The 12890-nt window shown below is 41.0% G+C and overlaps 1 protein-coding gene across 3 annotated transcripts; it reads left to right on the top strand.

Annotated features, from left to right (window-relative positions):
- The first annotated feature begins 477 nt into the window (after positions 1 to 477).
- On the top strand, positions 478 to 12164 carry clk2a (CDC-like kinase 2a). 3 transcript variants are annotated; one of them, XR_009234068.1, is made up of 16 exons: positions 478 to 647; positions 2739 to 2971; positions 3069 to 3318; positions 4423 to 4513; positions 5306 to 5372; positions 5698 to 5814; positions 6226 to 6392; positions 7175 to 7269; positions 7378 to 7507; positions 8042 to 8124; positions 8405 to 8484; positions 9009 to 9099; positions 9194 to 9924; positions 10968 to 11064; positions 11146 to 11244; positions 12034 to 12164. XR_009234068.1 is itself a non-coding variant. In XM_058619630.1 (13 exons), the coding sequence occupies exons 2-13, from the start codon at positions 2739 to 2741 to the stop codon at positions 9380 to 9382; spliced, it is 1593 nt and encodes a 530-aa protein (XP_058475613.1). In that variant the 5' UTR covers positions 478 to 647; the 3' UTR covers positions 9383 to 10581. The 3 variants fall into 3 exon arrangements, 2 of the variants coding, with proteins under 2 accessions (XP_058475613.1, XP_058475614.1); XM_058619630.1 differs by lacking the exons at positions 10968 to 11064; positions 11146 to 11244; positions 12034 to 12164 and having other exon boundaries at positions 9194 to 10581; XM_058619631.1 differs by lacking the exons at positions 478 to 647; positions 2739 to 2971; positions 4423 to 4513; ... (1 more) ...; positions 11146 to 11244; positions 12034 to 12164 and having other exon boundaries at positions 3180 to 3318; positions 9194 to 10581.
- Positions 12165 to 12890: the final 726 nt, after the last annotated feature.

Genomic DNA, 12890 nt, shown 5'->3' with positions numbered 1-12890 from the left:
TTGGCTATGCACAGTTGGGATGGGTCTTGATCCACAGCCTTGACCTCCATTAACTGTGTGTGTGTGTGTGTGCGCGTGTGTGAAGCTTGTGTGATGGGGTGGTGACACATTTTGCAGAGCTCTGCATTATAAATACAAATACAGAGCTCTGCATTTCTCCAATTAAGCTAAAAATAATGAAGGGAACAGTCTTTGACTTTCTGCATGATTTTGAAGCCCAAATTGTGGAATTTGTATAATATATATATGTATTACATATTATACATATATGTGTGTTTGTGTGTACACATGCCATTAGATAGAGATGTGTTTTGATTATTATTATCATCATCATTATTATTATTATTTCTATTATTATTATTACAATAATAAGAATAGCATAAAAGTGTCAACATTGACATGAGGGCAGTGAGCTAGCTGACATGTCAATATATTTAGGGACAGGGACTCGGAGTCACAGGGACAGGGAGGCGTTAGCTCCTTTAGTCTGAGGCAGAACTTGCTGTCCCGTGCAGACAGGGAAAAAAAGCTGGCCGCCTACTAGCTAGCTCTGATCATCAGGCTAGTACCCAGAACATAAGTGAGGCAACTGGAACGCCACCACGGATTTCCTGTGGGACAAGCGCACGGGTCTCGCTGCGAAAACGGTAAATATCGTATATTTAAGCTGTTTCGTGTTCGTGCGAAGAAGCTACATTCCGAACAAACGCGTAGCTTTGCTAACACAAGTAGCTGTTTGGCTGGTGAGCGTAGCTAAGCTAAGATGGCGGTCAAATTATTTACATCTCCTGATGTTGCTAACAGAACGTGCTAACTGCCAGCACGTCGTTCTTTGGCGAGCTTATTTACATGGTTCTACTTTAAATACGTAGCAGCTGTTAAGATATCGGGGGATATGTTATTGCATTTCCGTCGTAGTTGTACGTGAGAACATCATTGACAGTGTCACGTTAGTTCTGCATCGTTTTTGTTGCTGTGAATAAGAATGCAATAGCGATACTTGTACAAGTATTGCATTAACATCGTTTGAATCTTAGTTAAAGCTTGACTGTTGACAGTTAGGAACATGTCATTTGTTCGTTCTGAAGCGCCAGCTAGTGGTTAATACTTCATAAGAATCATGCAACAGGGATTATTAAAATGTCCCTGCGCCTTTGATCACTGGTATTAGTTCACTTATTTCTAGGCCCTCTTCAACAGTTGTCCTGATAGCTTTACCTGTCTCTGCACAGATTTCGTCTATATGCTTCTTCCTCATTGACGTTAAAGTTGCACTGTTGTGTTTGTGGTTTGCCTTATTCAAAGCTGGAGAAGGCCGTTTTTTATCAAGTGTGTTTACTATGCTGCTGTTACAAGTCAGCTCTGATTAAACTTGATCTGGTTTTAATCATAAATTACATCTAACACTTGTATTTTCACATGTTTCACATATACTGTTTATTACTACCTTTTTTTTATTTGACTCCCGCCTCTACATTCACTGGCCACATTTTTTTAGGTACATAGTGCATTTAATAAAGTGACAATAGTGGCCCCTGATGTCTTACACTGATTTGTATAGTGCCAAATCACAACACGCATTATCTCAAGACACTGTTCGTAGTAAGGTAGAAACCTTTACAATATTATAGAGAGAAGAAACCCAACAATTCACAAAATGAGCAAACATCAGTGGAGAAAAGAAAAACTCTGTTAACAGAACCAGACACAAATGTGCAGCCATCTGCCTCGACTGTGACAAGGACATTTCTGCCTGGAGTTTGCGTGTTCTACTCATGTGTGCATGGGTTTTTGAGCAGTTTTAGGGATTAGGCAAATTGGACACTCTAAATTGACTGTAGGTGTGAGAATGAGTGGTTATTTGTGTGGCCTTGTGATGGACTGGCTACCTGTTTTACCCCACATTTCGCCCTATGTCACCTATGGAGGATAAAGTGGTTGAGGATTGGATGCATCTGCGTTGACCGGTTGGGGTAAAAAAAATGGGGGACAGAAAGAGGGGAGAGGAGGGAAAAGAGGGAGGTGAGGGAGGGACTGAAGCGAGAGACGAGGGACACAGTTGTATCAAGTTATAGGTTTAGACAGATCAGTTATGACATTTTTATAGTATTACAATGTCATTTATACAAGCAGCAGCATAGATTGCCGATAGCAAATTATACTGATTTTAATCATACCATAATAATGATGACAATCCTACTGCTAGATGCGGGATGGTCTCCTGCATATCTTTGGCACCAACAAGTGAATATATTAGTTAATGTTGCCTCTCTATCACCTCAGACCCTTGTGGCCATTCTCCTCTGACTAGTGGCGTCATTAGTAAAGCATTTTCACTCAGAGAACTGTTTCTCACCATTCTCTGTAGTCATGCCAAGTTCAAAAGCACCTTTCTTCAGCAGTCTGATACTCTGTTTGAACATCAGCAGGTGGATTTGACCCTATTTACAAGCCTAAATGCATTGAGTTGTTGCCATATGATTAAGTTGGTTAGATATTTGTGACAACTTGCAATGAACCTTGTAAAGTAACTGGTGAGTGTATACTGAGAAGTCACCAAGAGTCTCTGATGACTCTGTGGCAAAAAATGGTGGCTGTTAAATAAAGGCTTTCATTTGACTGCAGCTGTTCCCTTACTTTAGTGGGTGTTTTACCGTCATTAAAGGGCTTTTTAAAGGTTGGCCTTCTTTTAGATTTTTTATTTAAAAAATGTGTTTCCTTTTGAACAAATCCACTAGATGCCTCACACAAGACGCTACTCGTCTTCGGACAGAGACAGTCGAAGCAGCTACCAGGACCGCTACAGAGACAGCAGAGGCAACTACCAGGATCGTTACAGAGACCGAGACAGGGACAGAGGGCGAAGACAGCGGCACAGAAGATCACCATCATTTTCATCCAGCAGTGACAGAGAACGAGACAGAAGGGGGCGGGGACACAGACAGGAAGGAAGCTTTGTACGCTCAAGGAGGTATGTTGGTGTCCACAGAAAGATTTGTTATCTTGCCATGCTATCTTGAGATCTAATCTACATGTCTTAGTAATGTATCATGTACTCTGTGTTTCAGTCGTAGTTTTGACAATCGCTTAGTGGAGCACCGGCCATATGACCGAAGATACTACGAACGGGACCGCGACAGAGAACGAGAACCACATGGAGCAGCTGAAAGTTACTATCCACGCAACTTCTCTCCAAACGTGTACGACTATCGACGCGGCCGTGAGAGGGAACGGGAAGAGTCATACAGGCGGAAAGGCAGCAGGCGTAAGCACAAACGAAGGCGGCGTAGAACCAGGTCCTATAGCCCGTCCTCCTCGGTGAGTACAGCCGGCCCTGAGATTGTATCTTAACTGTCATGGTCCTCTTTCTTTCCACCTCTGTCTTTTTCTCTCAGCTCTTTCTGTCTCTGTCTTACCCTAACCATTTCTTCTCTGCAGCTCCTGGAATTGGTAAGTAGTACAATCTTTATGATTTTTTTTTTTTTTTTGTCTGTCAGAGGGATTTTGTTTTATTTTATTCTTTTTATGCGGGTTTGATTAAAATTGGCATTTCCTTTTGGCAGAGCATTTTCATTTTTATGCAAACACGTTGTCATCAGTTTTAATCATCAAACACAAATTCTATCTGCTTTTAGAAAAACACCCATCACCATAGCTTAATCTGTGGCCCTGACATAAATAAATAATAGGTCTATTAAGAAGTACGTAGAAAAGCCTTAAATGTATGTTGGCCACCCATTACTTCAGGTCAGAAAATAAAAAATGAAAATGTTCTTTCAAACATGATAAAATCTCATTGAAACTGATTATAGATTTTTGATCAAATTCAATGGCATTTAAAATGTCTTGGATGTATTAAAATATAGTTTTTGTTTGGGCTACAATATACAGTATTTGACCACACTTGTTTTTATTGGGTGGTAAACACTGAAGTGAGTAAGGGGTGGACTTAATAGTATAAGTGTTAAGGTTACCTTCATGTTTCCTGCTTGATTACATATCGCTGTTTTCCATCTTGTTTAATCTGAAAAGTCAGCCTGATTAGTTATGAATAAGTTATTTTACTGTTTTTTTTTTGCGATGATGAATGGAAATGCCAGTTGCTTCCCTGTTTGTAGGCAACTGTGGTTTAAAGGTAGAGGGGGGAGAGAAGCAGAGGACAACATGTGATCTTTGACTTGTTCCCTTGCACTATATCCCTATCGTTATATATTTCCTTCACGTGGTGTCATGCGTGAATCGCCCCATGACCACCAAACCCACCTACAACCACAACAACAACAACTACCGCCAACACCACCCTCCTCTTCCCTCCTCGTCTTCCTGTGCCGCCTGACACCATGGCTGCGGCTGTCCCCGAAATCCCCCTGTACCCTTTGGTTGTGTCGTGACCTGCTGATGGTGGTTTGGGTGTGAAAACAGCGGAGCGGCAGCCGGACGCGGGCACTGAGTGTGAGGGACGACGAGGAAGGGCACCTGATCTGTCGGAGTGGGGACGTCCTGCAAGAGAGATGTACTCACTGCCACTACTCTATCGTAACCCTTCTCCATATGAGTATTAAAGCATAGAGCATTTACATGACATGGGAGTGCCTGATGATGATGATGCCTTGCTAGAATGCTCTTCGCTCTAATAGCTGAAATAGGGTGGATTGCAAGAATAAGCATAAGAAGAAGATTTTAGGAGGGACGCTAGATATTTTCCCCTTTTCATTGTAGAATTTCAAGCTGTGGAGCATTTTCTGTTTCACAGGTTGATTTTCTTAAACATAGAATCCAATTTGCAGCTGTTTGTTTCTGATGTGTTTCTCCTAGAGCTTAAAGCCTCAACGCTAGCTAGCTATTCTCCACTATGAGGGTTTCAGGATTTTGTTGTCATAGTGTACACTTCAGTATTCAGCAGACTCAGTACATGTATAGTTACGAATTTTATTTTCAGGATCATGCATTGCTTAGCAATACCTTTTCCAGTTTTTCCACACACACTGTGTCCTTTTGGACAACGAGAACCACATCTTGAAAGGGTGTACATTTATTTTTGATGGCTACAAATTGGTCATCAAAGGAAGGCAGACTTTTACATTTGCCTCCTTATCGTAGAGCAATGCATCCGATTATCATAGATTGTTTCCAGTCTGCCAAATTTGAATAGGCAGCCTCCTGAAAAGGGGATGGGCGCTAGCATGGATACGCCTGTCTTAAACCTCTGTATTATGTATTTCTACTCAAGTTCACAAGTCTAATGCTCCTCTTCTTTCTGCCCCCACTCTCCCTTTGTTTTTCTTTTCTCTCTGGTGTGTTGCAGATGAGATTGTCAGCACTTTGGGGGAAGGCACCTTTGGGAGGGTAATGCAGTGCATTGACCATCGCAGGTGTGTTTATTTGTGTGTCACTCTAACCTGAAAATCTGTAGGAGATATTTATCTGTCTCTGGGGTAGTTCCAGTTTTGACCTCCAGCCAGGAATACTTACCTTTTGTTGTTTTTTTTGTTTTAGCTAACAAATGTTTATTGTGTTAGTCAGGCTTGAGCAACATGATATTTGGGTAGTAATCATCTATATTTACTACAGTTTACCAATGTGTTTTAACTTTGAAGTCAAACAGTTCAGTGTAACTATCAGGAGCTTTTCAGTGAGGTTCAGATTATTATTATTACAATTATGTGATGCATGTTTCTGTTTCATTACCTTTTACAGGGGAGGAGCCCATGTTGCCCTAAAGATTATCAAAAATGTGGAGAAATACAAGGAAGCAGCTCGTTTGGAGATCAATGTCCTTGAGAAGATCAATGAGAAGGATCCTGATAATAAATTGTGAGTTTCTTTCTTGCTTAACTCAACACGTTTCTCCTTTTTAGAAAAAATGTTAAAAATTGCCCAGTTCTGACAGTAAAGGTCACTGACTAATACAGTTTTGCTCATGTCAGTAGGTGTGACTAAGACTTTTCTCTTTACTTCCTTTACTGGGAGCTTTCGAGGCTTACCTTTCCAAAATAAATATTTGATTCAGCCAGTAAAACTGTTGGCATAAATAAACATCTACATAACTGCCACACCTCGTGTATTGGCTGTGGGTGTCTGTGGCTCAGGTGCTACTGCAGTTTGTTCATTAATTACAAGTTGAAGGTTCATTCCATGACTCCTCATCTGCCAACCATAGTGAAAAGGTTGTTTATAATTACAGTTCTTTGACAATTTACCCTTTGCATTCTCTTGATTTTGCAGCCTGTGTGTACAGATGTACGACTGGTTCGACTACCATGGTCACATGTGTATCTCCTTTGAGCTGCTAGCTCTCAGCACCTTTGACTTTCTAAAGGAGAACAACTACCTTCCCTACTCAATTGGTCAGGTCAGACACATGGCCTACCAAATCTGTCTCGCTGTGAAGTGTAAGTTATATTTTTATGTCCTCGATTTGATTTGACAACACAACACAACAAAGTGTATGACTGAAAACATTGCCATATTATTACTATAATGAGGCTTTAATGTCTTTAAAATAAAAAATAAGTAATTTTCCAAGAAATCTTGGTGTTTGGACAGTGGAGTGAGTGCAGTAAAACAGCTAGTGTCTGTAGTAGACTGTGTGCAGCCACATGAGGGCATTATAGAGTCACATAATTATTATGCTATTCAAAAAGAATCAATGCTGAATAAATTCTGACTAGAATGTCAGCGTCTTTATAGATTCTGTTATTTTAAAAAGCCTTCTGATTCTCATCTTCTGACTTAATTCATTTTTCAAAATGTTGTTTTAGCATCTCTTTCGATCGACCTTACCACACAATATGTTTTACATTATCCGAAATGATTAACACAGTGATGTTGCTAGGTACAGCTCCTGTGTCCTTGACACACAAACATCTAAAAGGACACATTAAATTCACTGTCCATTCGTCCCCTACCTTACACAGTACTACATTGTGCAGGGTTTCCTCTGAGAGAGCGGACATCGTATTACGATGCCTCATTTCTGGAGTTAAACACTACAGTTGCTCAAGAAATCATCATTTCATTTGGGGCCTACAATTTTCCAGGGACTTACTGTATAGCAGATCTATCAACATCACTGTTCAAATACTGATTGACCAGAAGGTGGCTGATATAAAGTACTTTGAATTTATTTACAGTCAAACGTGAAAGACAATAAAAGCAACTTCTTCGTCCACAGTTCTTCATGACAATAAGCTGACACACACGGACCTGAAGCCTGAGAACATCCTGTTCGTTAATTCAGACTTCACAATGTCCTACAATGTAGAAAAGGTAAGAAGAAATAGAATGTGAATATTTGTGTGCAACTCATGTTTGCGTAAAAAGAAACGTCAGATTAATTTCAGTATTTTTGACACTTGTGTTTTTGTTATCTCGCAGAAACGAGAAGAGCGGACAGTTAAGAGCACAGCCGTGCGTGTCGTGGATTTTGGCAGTGCCACTTTTGACCATGAGCACCACAGCACCATTGTGTCCACACGGCATTACCGCGCCCCTGAGGTCATACTAGGTGAGCAGGACTGGCTATGAATTCACTGAACACATCACGTCGCAGAAAGGCATAAATGATTCTAATAATTATAGTTTAAGACAAAACAAGAGTATTGGCCGTCCACACAAGAAATGAGGTGGAGGTGAATCAGCTTATGTTTTTTTTTTTTTATCATATCAGTGTTTTATGCACACAGAAACAGCGTTATTGGAGCCTTGGAACACTGTTTTTCATGTTGATGAAGACTGTCCCTGAAATTATGCCCTGTTTTAAACGTAATAGGCAAATGCCTATTATGTTTAATTTTTAGTTTGCCTAAGTTTGTAGATATTCATCTGTGCTTGTTTCAGCCGAGACAATCTGGAAGGCTTAATTAAGCCAGGCATTCCAAACCTGATTTCACTGATGTGTGTAGTTGTGACGTTCCTTGTCATGCCGGCAACAATGTGTCAGTCAGCATTAGCTTTGCCATGAAAATACCCTACATATGTATCTATTTATTTCTTATTCTTCAAATGTTATGTTTTTTATTTGAATGTGTCTGTCCTTAAGAACTGGGCTGGAGCCATCCCTGTGATGTGTGGAGCATTGGGTGTATCCTGTTTGAGTACTACCTAGGTTTCACCCTGTTTCAGGTAAGACGTTTTTCTATGTATAAAGTGAACTCTGCAAATCTATACCTTATTTATCTATGCCATGTGTAGCCTGTCATAACATATGCTTGGTTAAAGACTCATAGCTTGTTACCTTGATAAGAACTAGCCCCTGGATTTGTTGGTCAACCTTTGACATTTGACATTTTGTAGCTGGAGAACCAGCGGTTTCTAAATCATGATTATCCCTAAATCTCTCCCATTTCTCTCTTGACCTCTCTGCTGCTGAATCATGGTCGCCTCTACCTCATACTTCTTTCAGACCCATGACAACAGGGAGCATTTGGCCATGATGGAGAGAATCCTAGGACCAGTTCCCTCGAGGATGATTCGTAAAACAAGGTGAGAGAACAGGAAAAACAATCAAAGTCCTCTGTTGTGTTTATCTAGGAATCATCATGTAACACTCAATACATTTTAAAACAGATAATGTGATCTGGAGTGGAATTACCTGTTCAGTCAGACTCAAACTGGGCTGAGTGCTATGTGCATGCACTATAGTTCCCACCTCTGGCATTGACCTAGATAGAAGCTAGAACACAGAAGACAAAAGTGGGGGAAAAAAACCTGGTGAAATCCAGGCTGATACATTTTTGGACTGACAAGGAGACTGAGTTAATGCTCTTTCAGCTCAAATGATTGACTGAGCGCTCAACATGCTAACAACGAGCCACCAACTAAACCAGAAACCACCTTGAGCAGCAGAGGTAGACACGCCCCCTGCTAATGTTTATACTTGTACAACAGTCGTCCAGTTACCTGTGAAAGCAAACTTACTGAATGGGGGCTTTCCTAGTTTAATAAAGATTATAATTGTAATAATAAAATGCCGCTTATCGCTCACAATGTTGTCTGTGCAATTTCAGAAAGCAGAAGTATTTCTATCGGGGTCGTCTGGACTGGGACGAGAGTTCGTCAGCAGGAAAATATGTCCGAGAAAACTGTAAACCTCTGCGGGTAAGAGGAGTGTCTTTATTTCCTTTTGACAGTGTTTCTCTTGACAACCTCTCAATATTCCATCTCGTCTCTTTCTCGTCTGTCCCACCATCAGCGGTATCTGCTGTCAGAGGCGGAGGAGCACCACCAGTTGTTTGACCTCATTGAAAGCATGTTGGAGTACGAGCCCTCTAAGAGGCTGACGCTCGCCGACTCCCTCAAACACCCTTTCTTTGAAAATAACGGCGTTGGCGAGGCCACGGGCAGCAAGACCTGGGAGGGAAACAGAGACATTAGCCGGTGACACCTGAGCCCTTCAAAGACAGAGTGACAGAGATCATATTTTATATGTGGTGCAGGTCTTGAATTACAGGGGCTCTCGGTGTATTCTGTCAATTGTCATTAAAGCATGGACACCTTAACGTCTTGCCCTCCCTGTCCTGTCCCTTGGATGTCCACATCTGCAGCCACAAGAGGCATGTTTTTTTTCCTGCAGAGAGACCTATACGACCCACAAGAGACTGGAAAAGAGTCCGACTTTTTTAGTGGCCTCAGTACAGGACAGAATCACGAAAGATTGTTTGTACCCAAGGTAGCCCTCTATGCAGCTCCAGTCTTCCTTTTGACTTCTGACCCACCTTCATCCATCCGTCTGTTAATTAATGCTGGAGAAGAAAGGGTATAAAGGAGGTAGCACATACAGTATGTGCAGCGTAGGTCTTCACCCACATAAGTGTTCACGATGTCATATTTCAAGATATTCTTCCCTGATGACATCACATCAACAAATTGCAAGTGTCTCCAGCCGAGGCAGATATCTCGAGTTCATGTTTTTGTTTTTGTAAGGTGAGCACTTGCACTGTGTATTAGTTTTTTTTTTAATGTATAAAAGGATGATCCTGAACATGGAGACTGTTTACATCCAAAATGCTCTTTGCCAATGAGATAATAATGTGATGACTCTCCGCACACACACAGGCCTCTGAAGCCCGTCTCATTCATAGATATATCTGTTAATGTTATACAAAGCTTTCTGGGTGTGTGTCAGGTCAAGGGTGTGAGTTTGTGTATTGTCGGTGTGGATCGAGTGGTTAATGCTCTCATGTAAACATAGTCTTTTAGTTGTTGAGCGTTGGTTATGGAATTGTCAAGAATTCTCAAACATGAAAAAACAGACAAACCGCCTTCTCCATGTGTGATAATGGTTGGATCCAATTTGTCACCATTAAGGTTAAGCACACAGCTCCTGGTGGAAGCCATTGAGCTCACACACACACACACACACACAGCTCCTGATGACATATTTATTTTGAGTTCCAATAGGTCAATCCCCACTCCCACCTGTAAATGACATGTTTTTGTATGAAATTAAAGCGTATAAAACTGTATATATGTATGATTGTGTAGAATTAAAGTTAAGTCCTCCTTGCCTGGGGCATATTGGTGCTCCCAGTATCAGCTTAAGCCTGTGGCTCAAAGGAGGCACTCTGTCTTTAAATACCACCACTGTGTCTGAGTCCATGTCTTACCGCGCTGACTAATAATAGAACTGCTGGGTGACTCACAGAAACACCAGACATGTGGTTCAAATATGTAGGAGATCTGAGGCAGAAGCGTTTTAAGATGAAAACTGTCAGATTAGGTCACATCAGTGAGTGATAAATGCCAGTAAAAGATTGGGGATTACTTATCAACTCTATTAGCTATATAAAGGAAGTGTAAATGGTCTGTAGTAACAAGATCTTGCAGGATAGTGAGACAGAATCTGTGTAAATATTACTTAATAACTTGTCTATTATTGTTAGATTTATATACACAATTAGTAAATCCTTCATAAGGATAGTGTTATTTTAAAGTGGTACCAGTTTTTGTTATTTTTTTATTTTCAGGCCAGTGTCTCGGATGATATTTCAGATTCCAGTGTTTACTGGAAAGCGTGCAGGAACCCTGGGGCTATTTCAAAAATGAAACTATTCTCGACCCAAGGTAAGAGCTCTTGGCAGCATTTGTAAGGTTCCTGTTGTAATAAGAACTAACCTCATGTTCATGTTCATTCCCTCCCTGCAGCTCAGCTGTCGCCCTGTCAGGACAGGAGGAGCAGGAGGCGGATGATGTGCTGCGGCAGCTGTTCTCCTGCTTCGTCACACGTGCTCCTCCATCTGTCTGGTAACGTGCTAGTTCAGTGCTTATATTTTATTGTTTTTATTTTTTTAACCTCACCCATTGTGGGCAGTCAGTCTTCCTTTATGGCCTCCTTTACTGTTTCTGTGCAGCAATGAAATAGACAAAGGCCTCTGTCGCACAACAGGACAGTAGAATGAAAATAGTATAATAACAGGACACCACTGTGAAGATATCCCAGGAAACGTGTAGCCTCAGTCACTTACGTTAATTGTGTGGTTGGAAAGTTGTGTATTTTATCTTTAATCCCACCGTGTCAAAGAAATATAAGTGAACATAAAAAGAACACACAAATACCAAGTAATGTGATGCTTTTCTACTCTGCAAATACCCCGGTGTGTAATTAGTAGCCAGTTCTTGCTGTGATCACCGGACGTGTTGACACTAGGTGACCTGTGTCCAGACCTGGAGTAAATGAATCAATGAATGAAATGGTTCATTCACCTTTATGACTCAGCTGCTGCTTTATGTTTCCAGTTAATGAAGCTGCCTTCCTGTGTTTGACGTCCAGGAATAAATCCTTTCCTCCTCCCGTCTGTCTGTCCACACTCCATCTGTCAGAGAGTGTAACTACCAGATTATCCCATCGAAGTTTACTTTAAACAAAACAGGGGTTTACTTCTGAAACTGAGTAATTATTAATCAAATGTGTCCCCTGCTGCAAACATGAGGATCTGATTTGAGTTTTTTTAAAAATATATATGAAATGTAAACAAGCAGGTGTTTATCTGTTTGCTCTGCTGCTAATGAGATAAATGACTCTTGCGTCTTTAGCTAATCCTGTTAGACCAGCGAGGTCATCAGTCAAACCCTCCAGAAGATCAGACGGCGATGGAGCAGAAGTGTTCAGTGTATGACATGACGTGAACGGATGATCGTGGCGTCAGCAGAATCCACACTCACAGGTGAGTCCAGATGATTCTTCTGTATGGTATGTTTTGTTAAATAGCATCTTTGAAGCAATAGGAAAGACTGACACACAACTGTGGGCGAGACGAATAATGTAAAGTCAATTCAAATCGATTAAATAGACTCAAATAGATATACTTTTTTTCTTTATATACACACAACTTAACAAAAAATACTTTTTGTGCCTAAAGGCCAGAATGTGTTTCTTTTAAATGTCTTTAATTATAATCATCTGTAAGTGCCATTTTTGGATATTCTTCATTCTGTAATGCTTTTAATACAAATGGATATTGATACAATTCCTCTTTGTATTTTCAGATAAAAACCTCATTCCTGCTCTAAATTTGTTTTAAAAAGAGCCACAAGCGCTGCCTGATAAACCGACAATCACCAGCACGAGTCAGACTCTGAAAGATGGATTCCCTCATGTCTCTGAGTGCTCCACTGAAGCACTTCACCAGTTGCATGTCATGGAGCAAAACTCCAAACAAAAGAGGGGCAAAAAGGAGCCAGTCCGTCCGCAGGAGCAGCTTCACCCACAGGAGGAGCGTCGGCAGGAGGAGAAGTCTTCCCTGCAGCAACCAGAAGGTTCCTGACTCCTGGCTCCGAGCTTACCAGGCTGAACTGAAGAGAGAAAGGTACAGTGGCTCTGGGTCTATTTTAAGACTGATTCATCATAAATGTTGACCTTTTGCACAACAGCCATCTTGACATATTTCGAG

Source organism: Solea solea, chromosome 20, assembly GCF_958295425.1.
Source record: "Solea solea chromosome 20, fSolSol10.1, whole genome shotgun sequence".
NCBI classification, from domain to species: Eukaryota; Metazoa; Chordata; class Actinopteri; order Pleuronectiformes; family Soleidae; genus Solea; species Solea solea.
This window is presented reverse-complemented; position numbering and strand designations above follow the sequence as displayed.

Bases quoted from the DNA above. Each gene is read 5' to 3' on its own strand.
- clk2a (XM_058619630.1), top strand. From the start codon at position 2,739: ATGCCTCACACAAGACGCTACTCGTCTTCGGACAGAGACAGTCGAAGC. The intron at 2,972-3,068 runs GTATGTTGGTGT...TCTGTGTTTCAG, and splicing joins AGCTTTGTACGCTCAAGGAG to TCGTAGTTTTGACAATCGCT. The intron at 8,485-9,008 runs GTGAGAGAACAG...GTGCAATTTCAG, and splicing joins AGGATGATTCGTAAAACAAG to AAAGCAGAAGTATTTCTATC.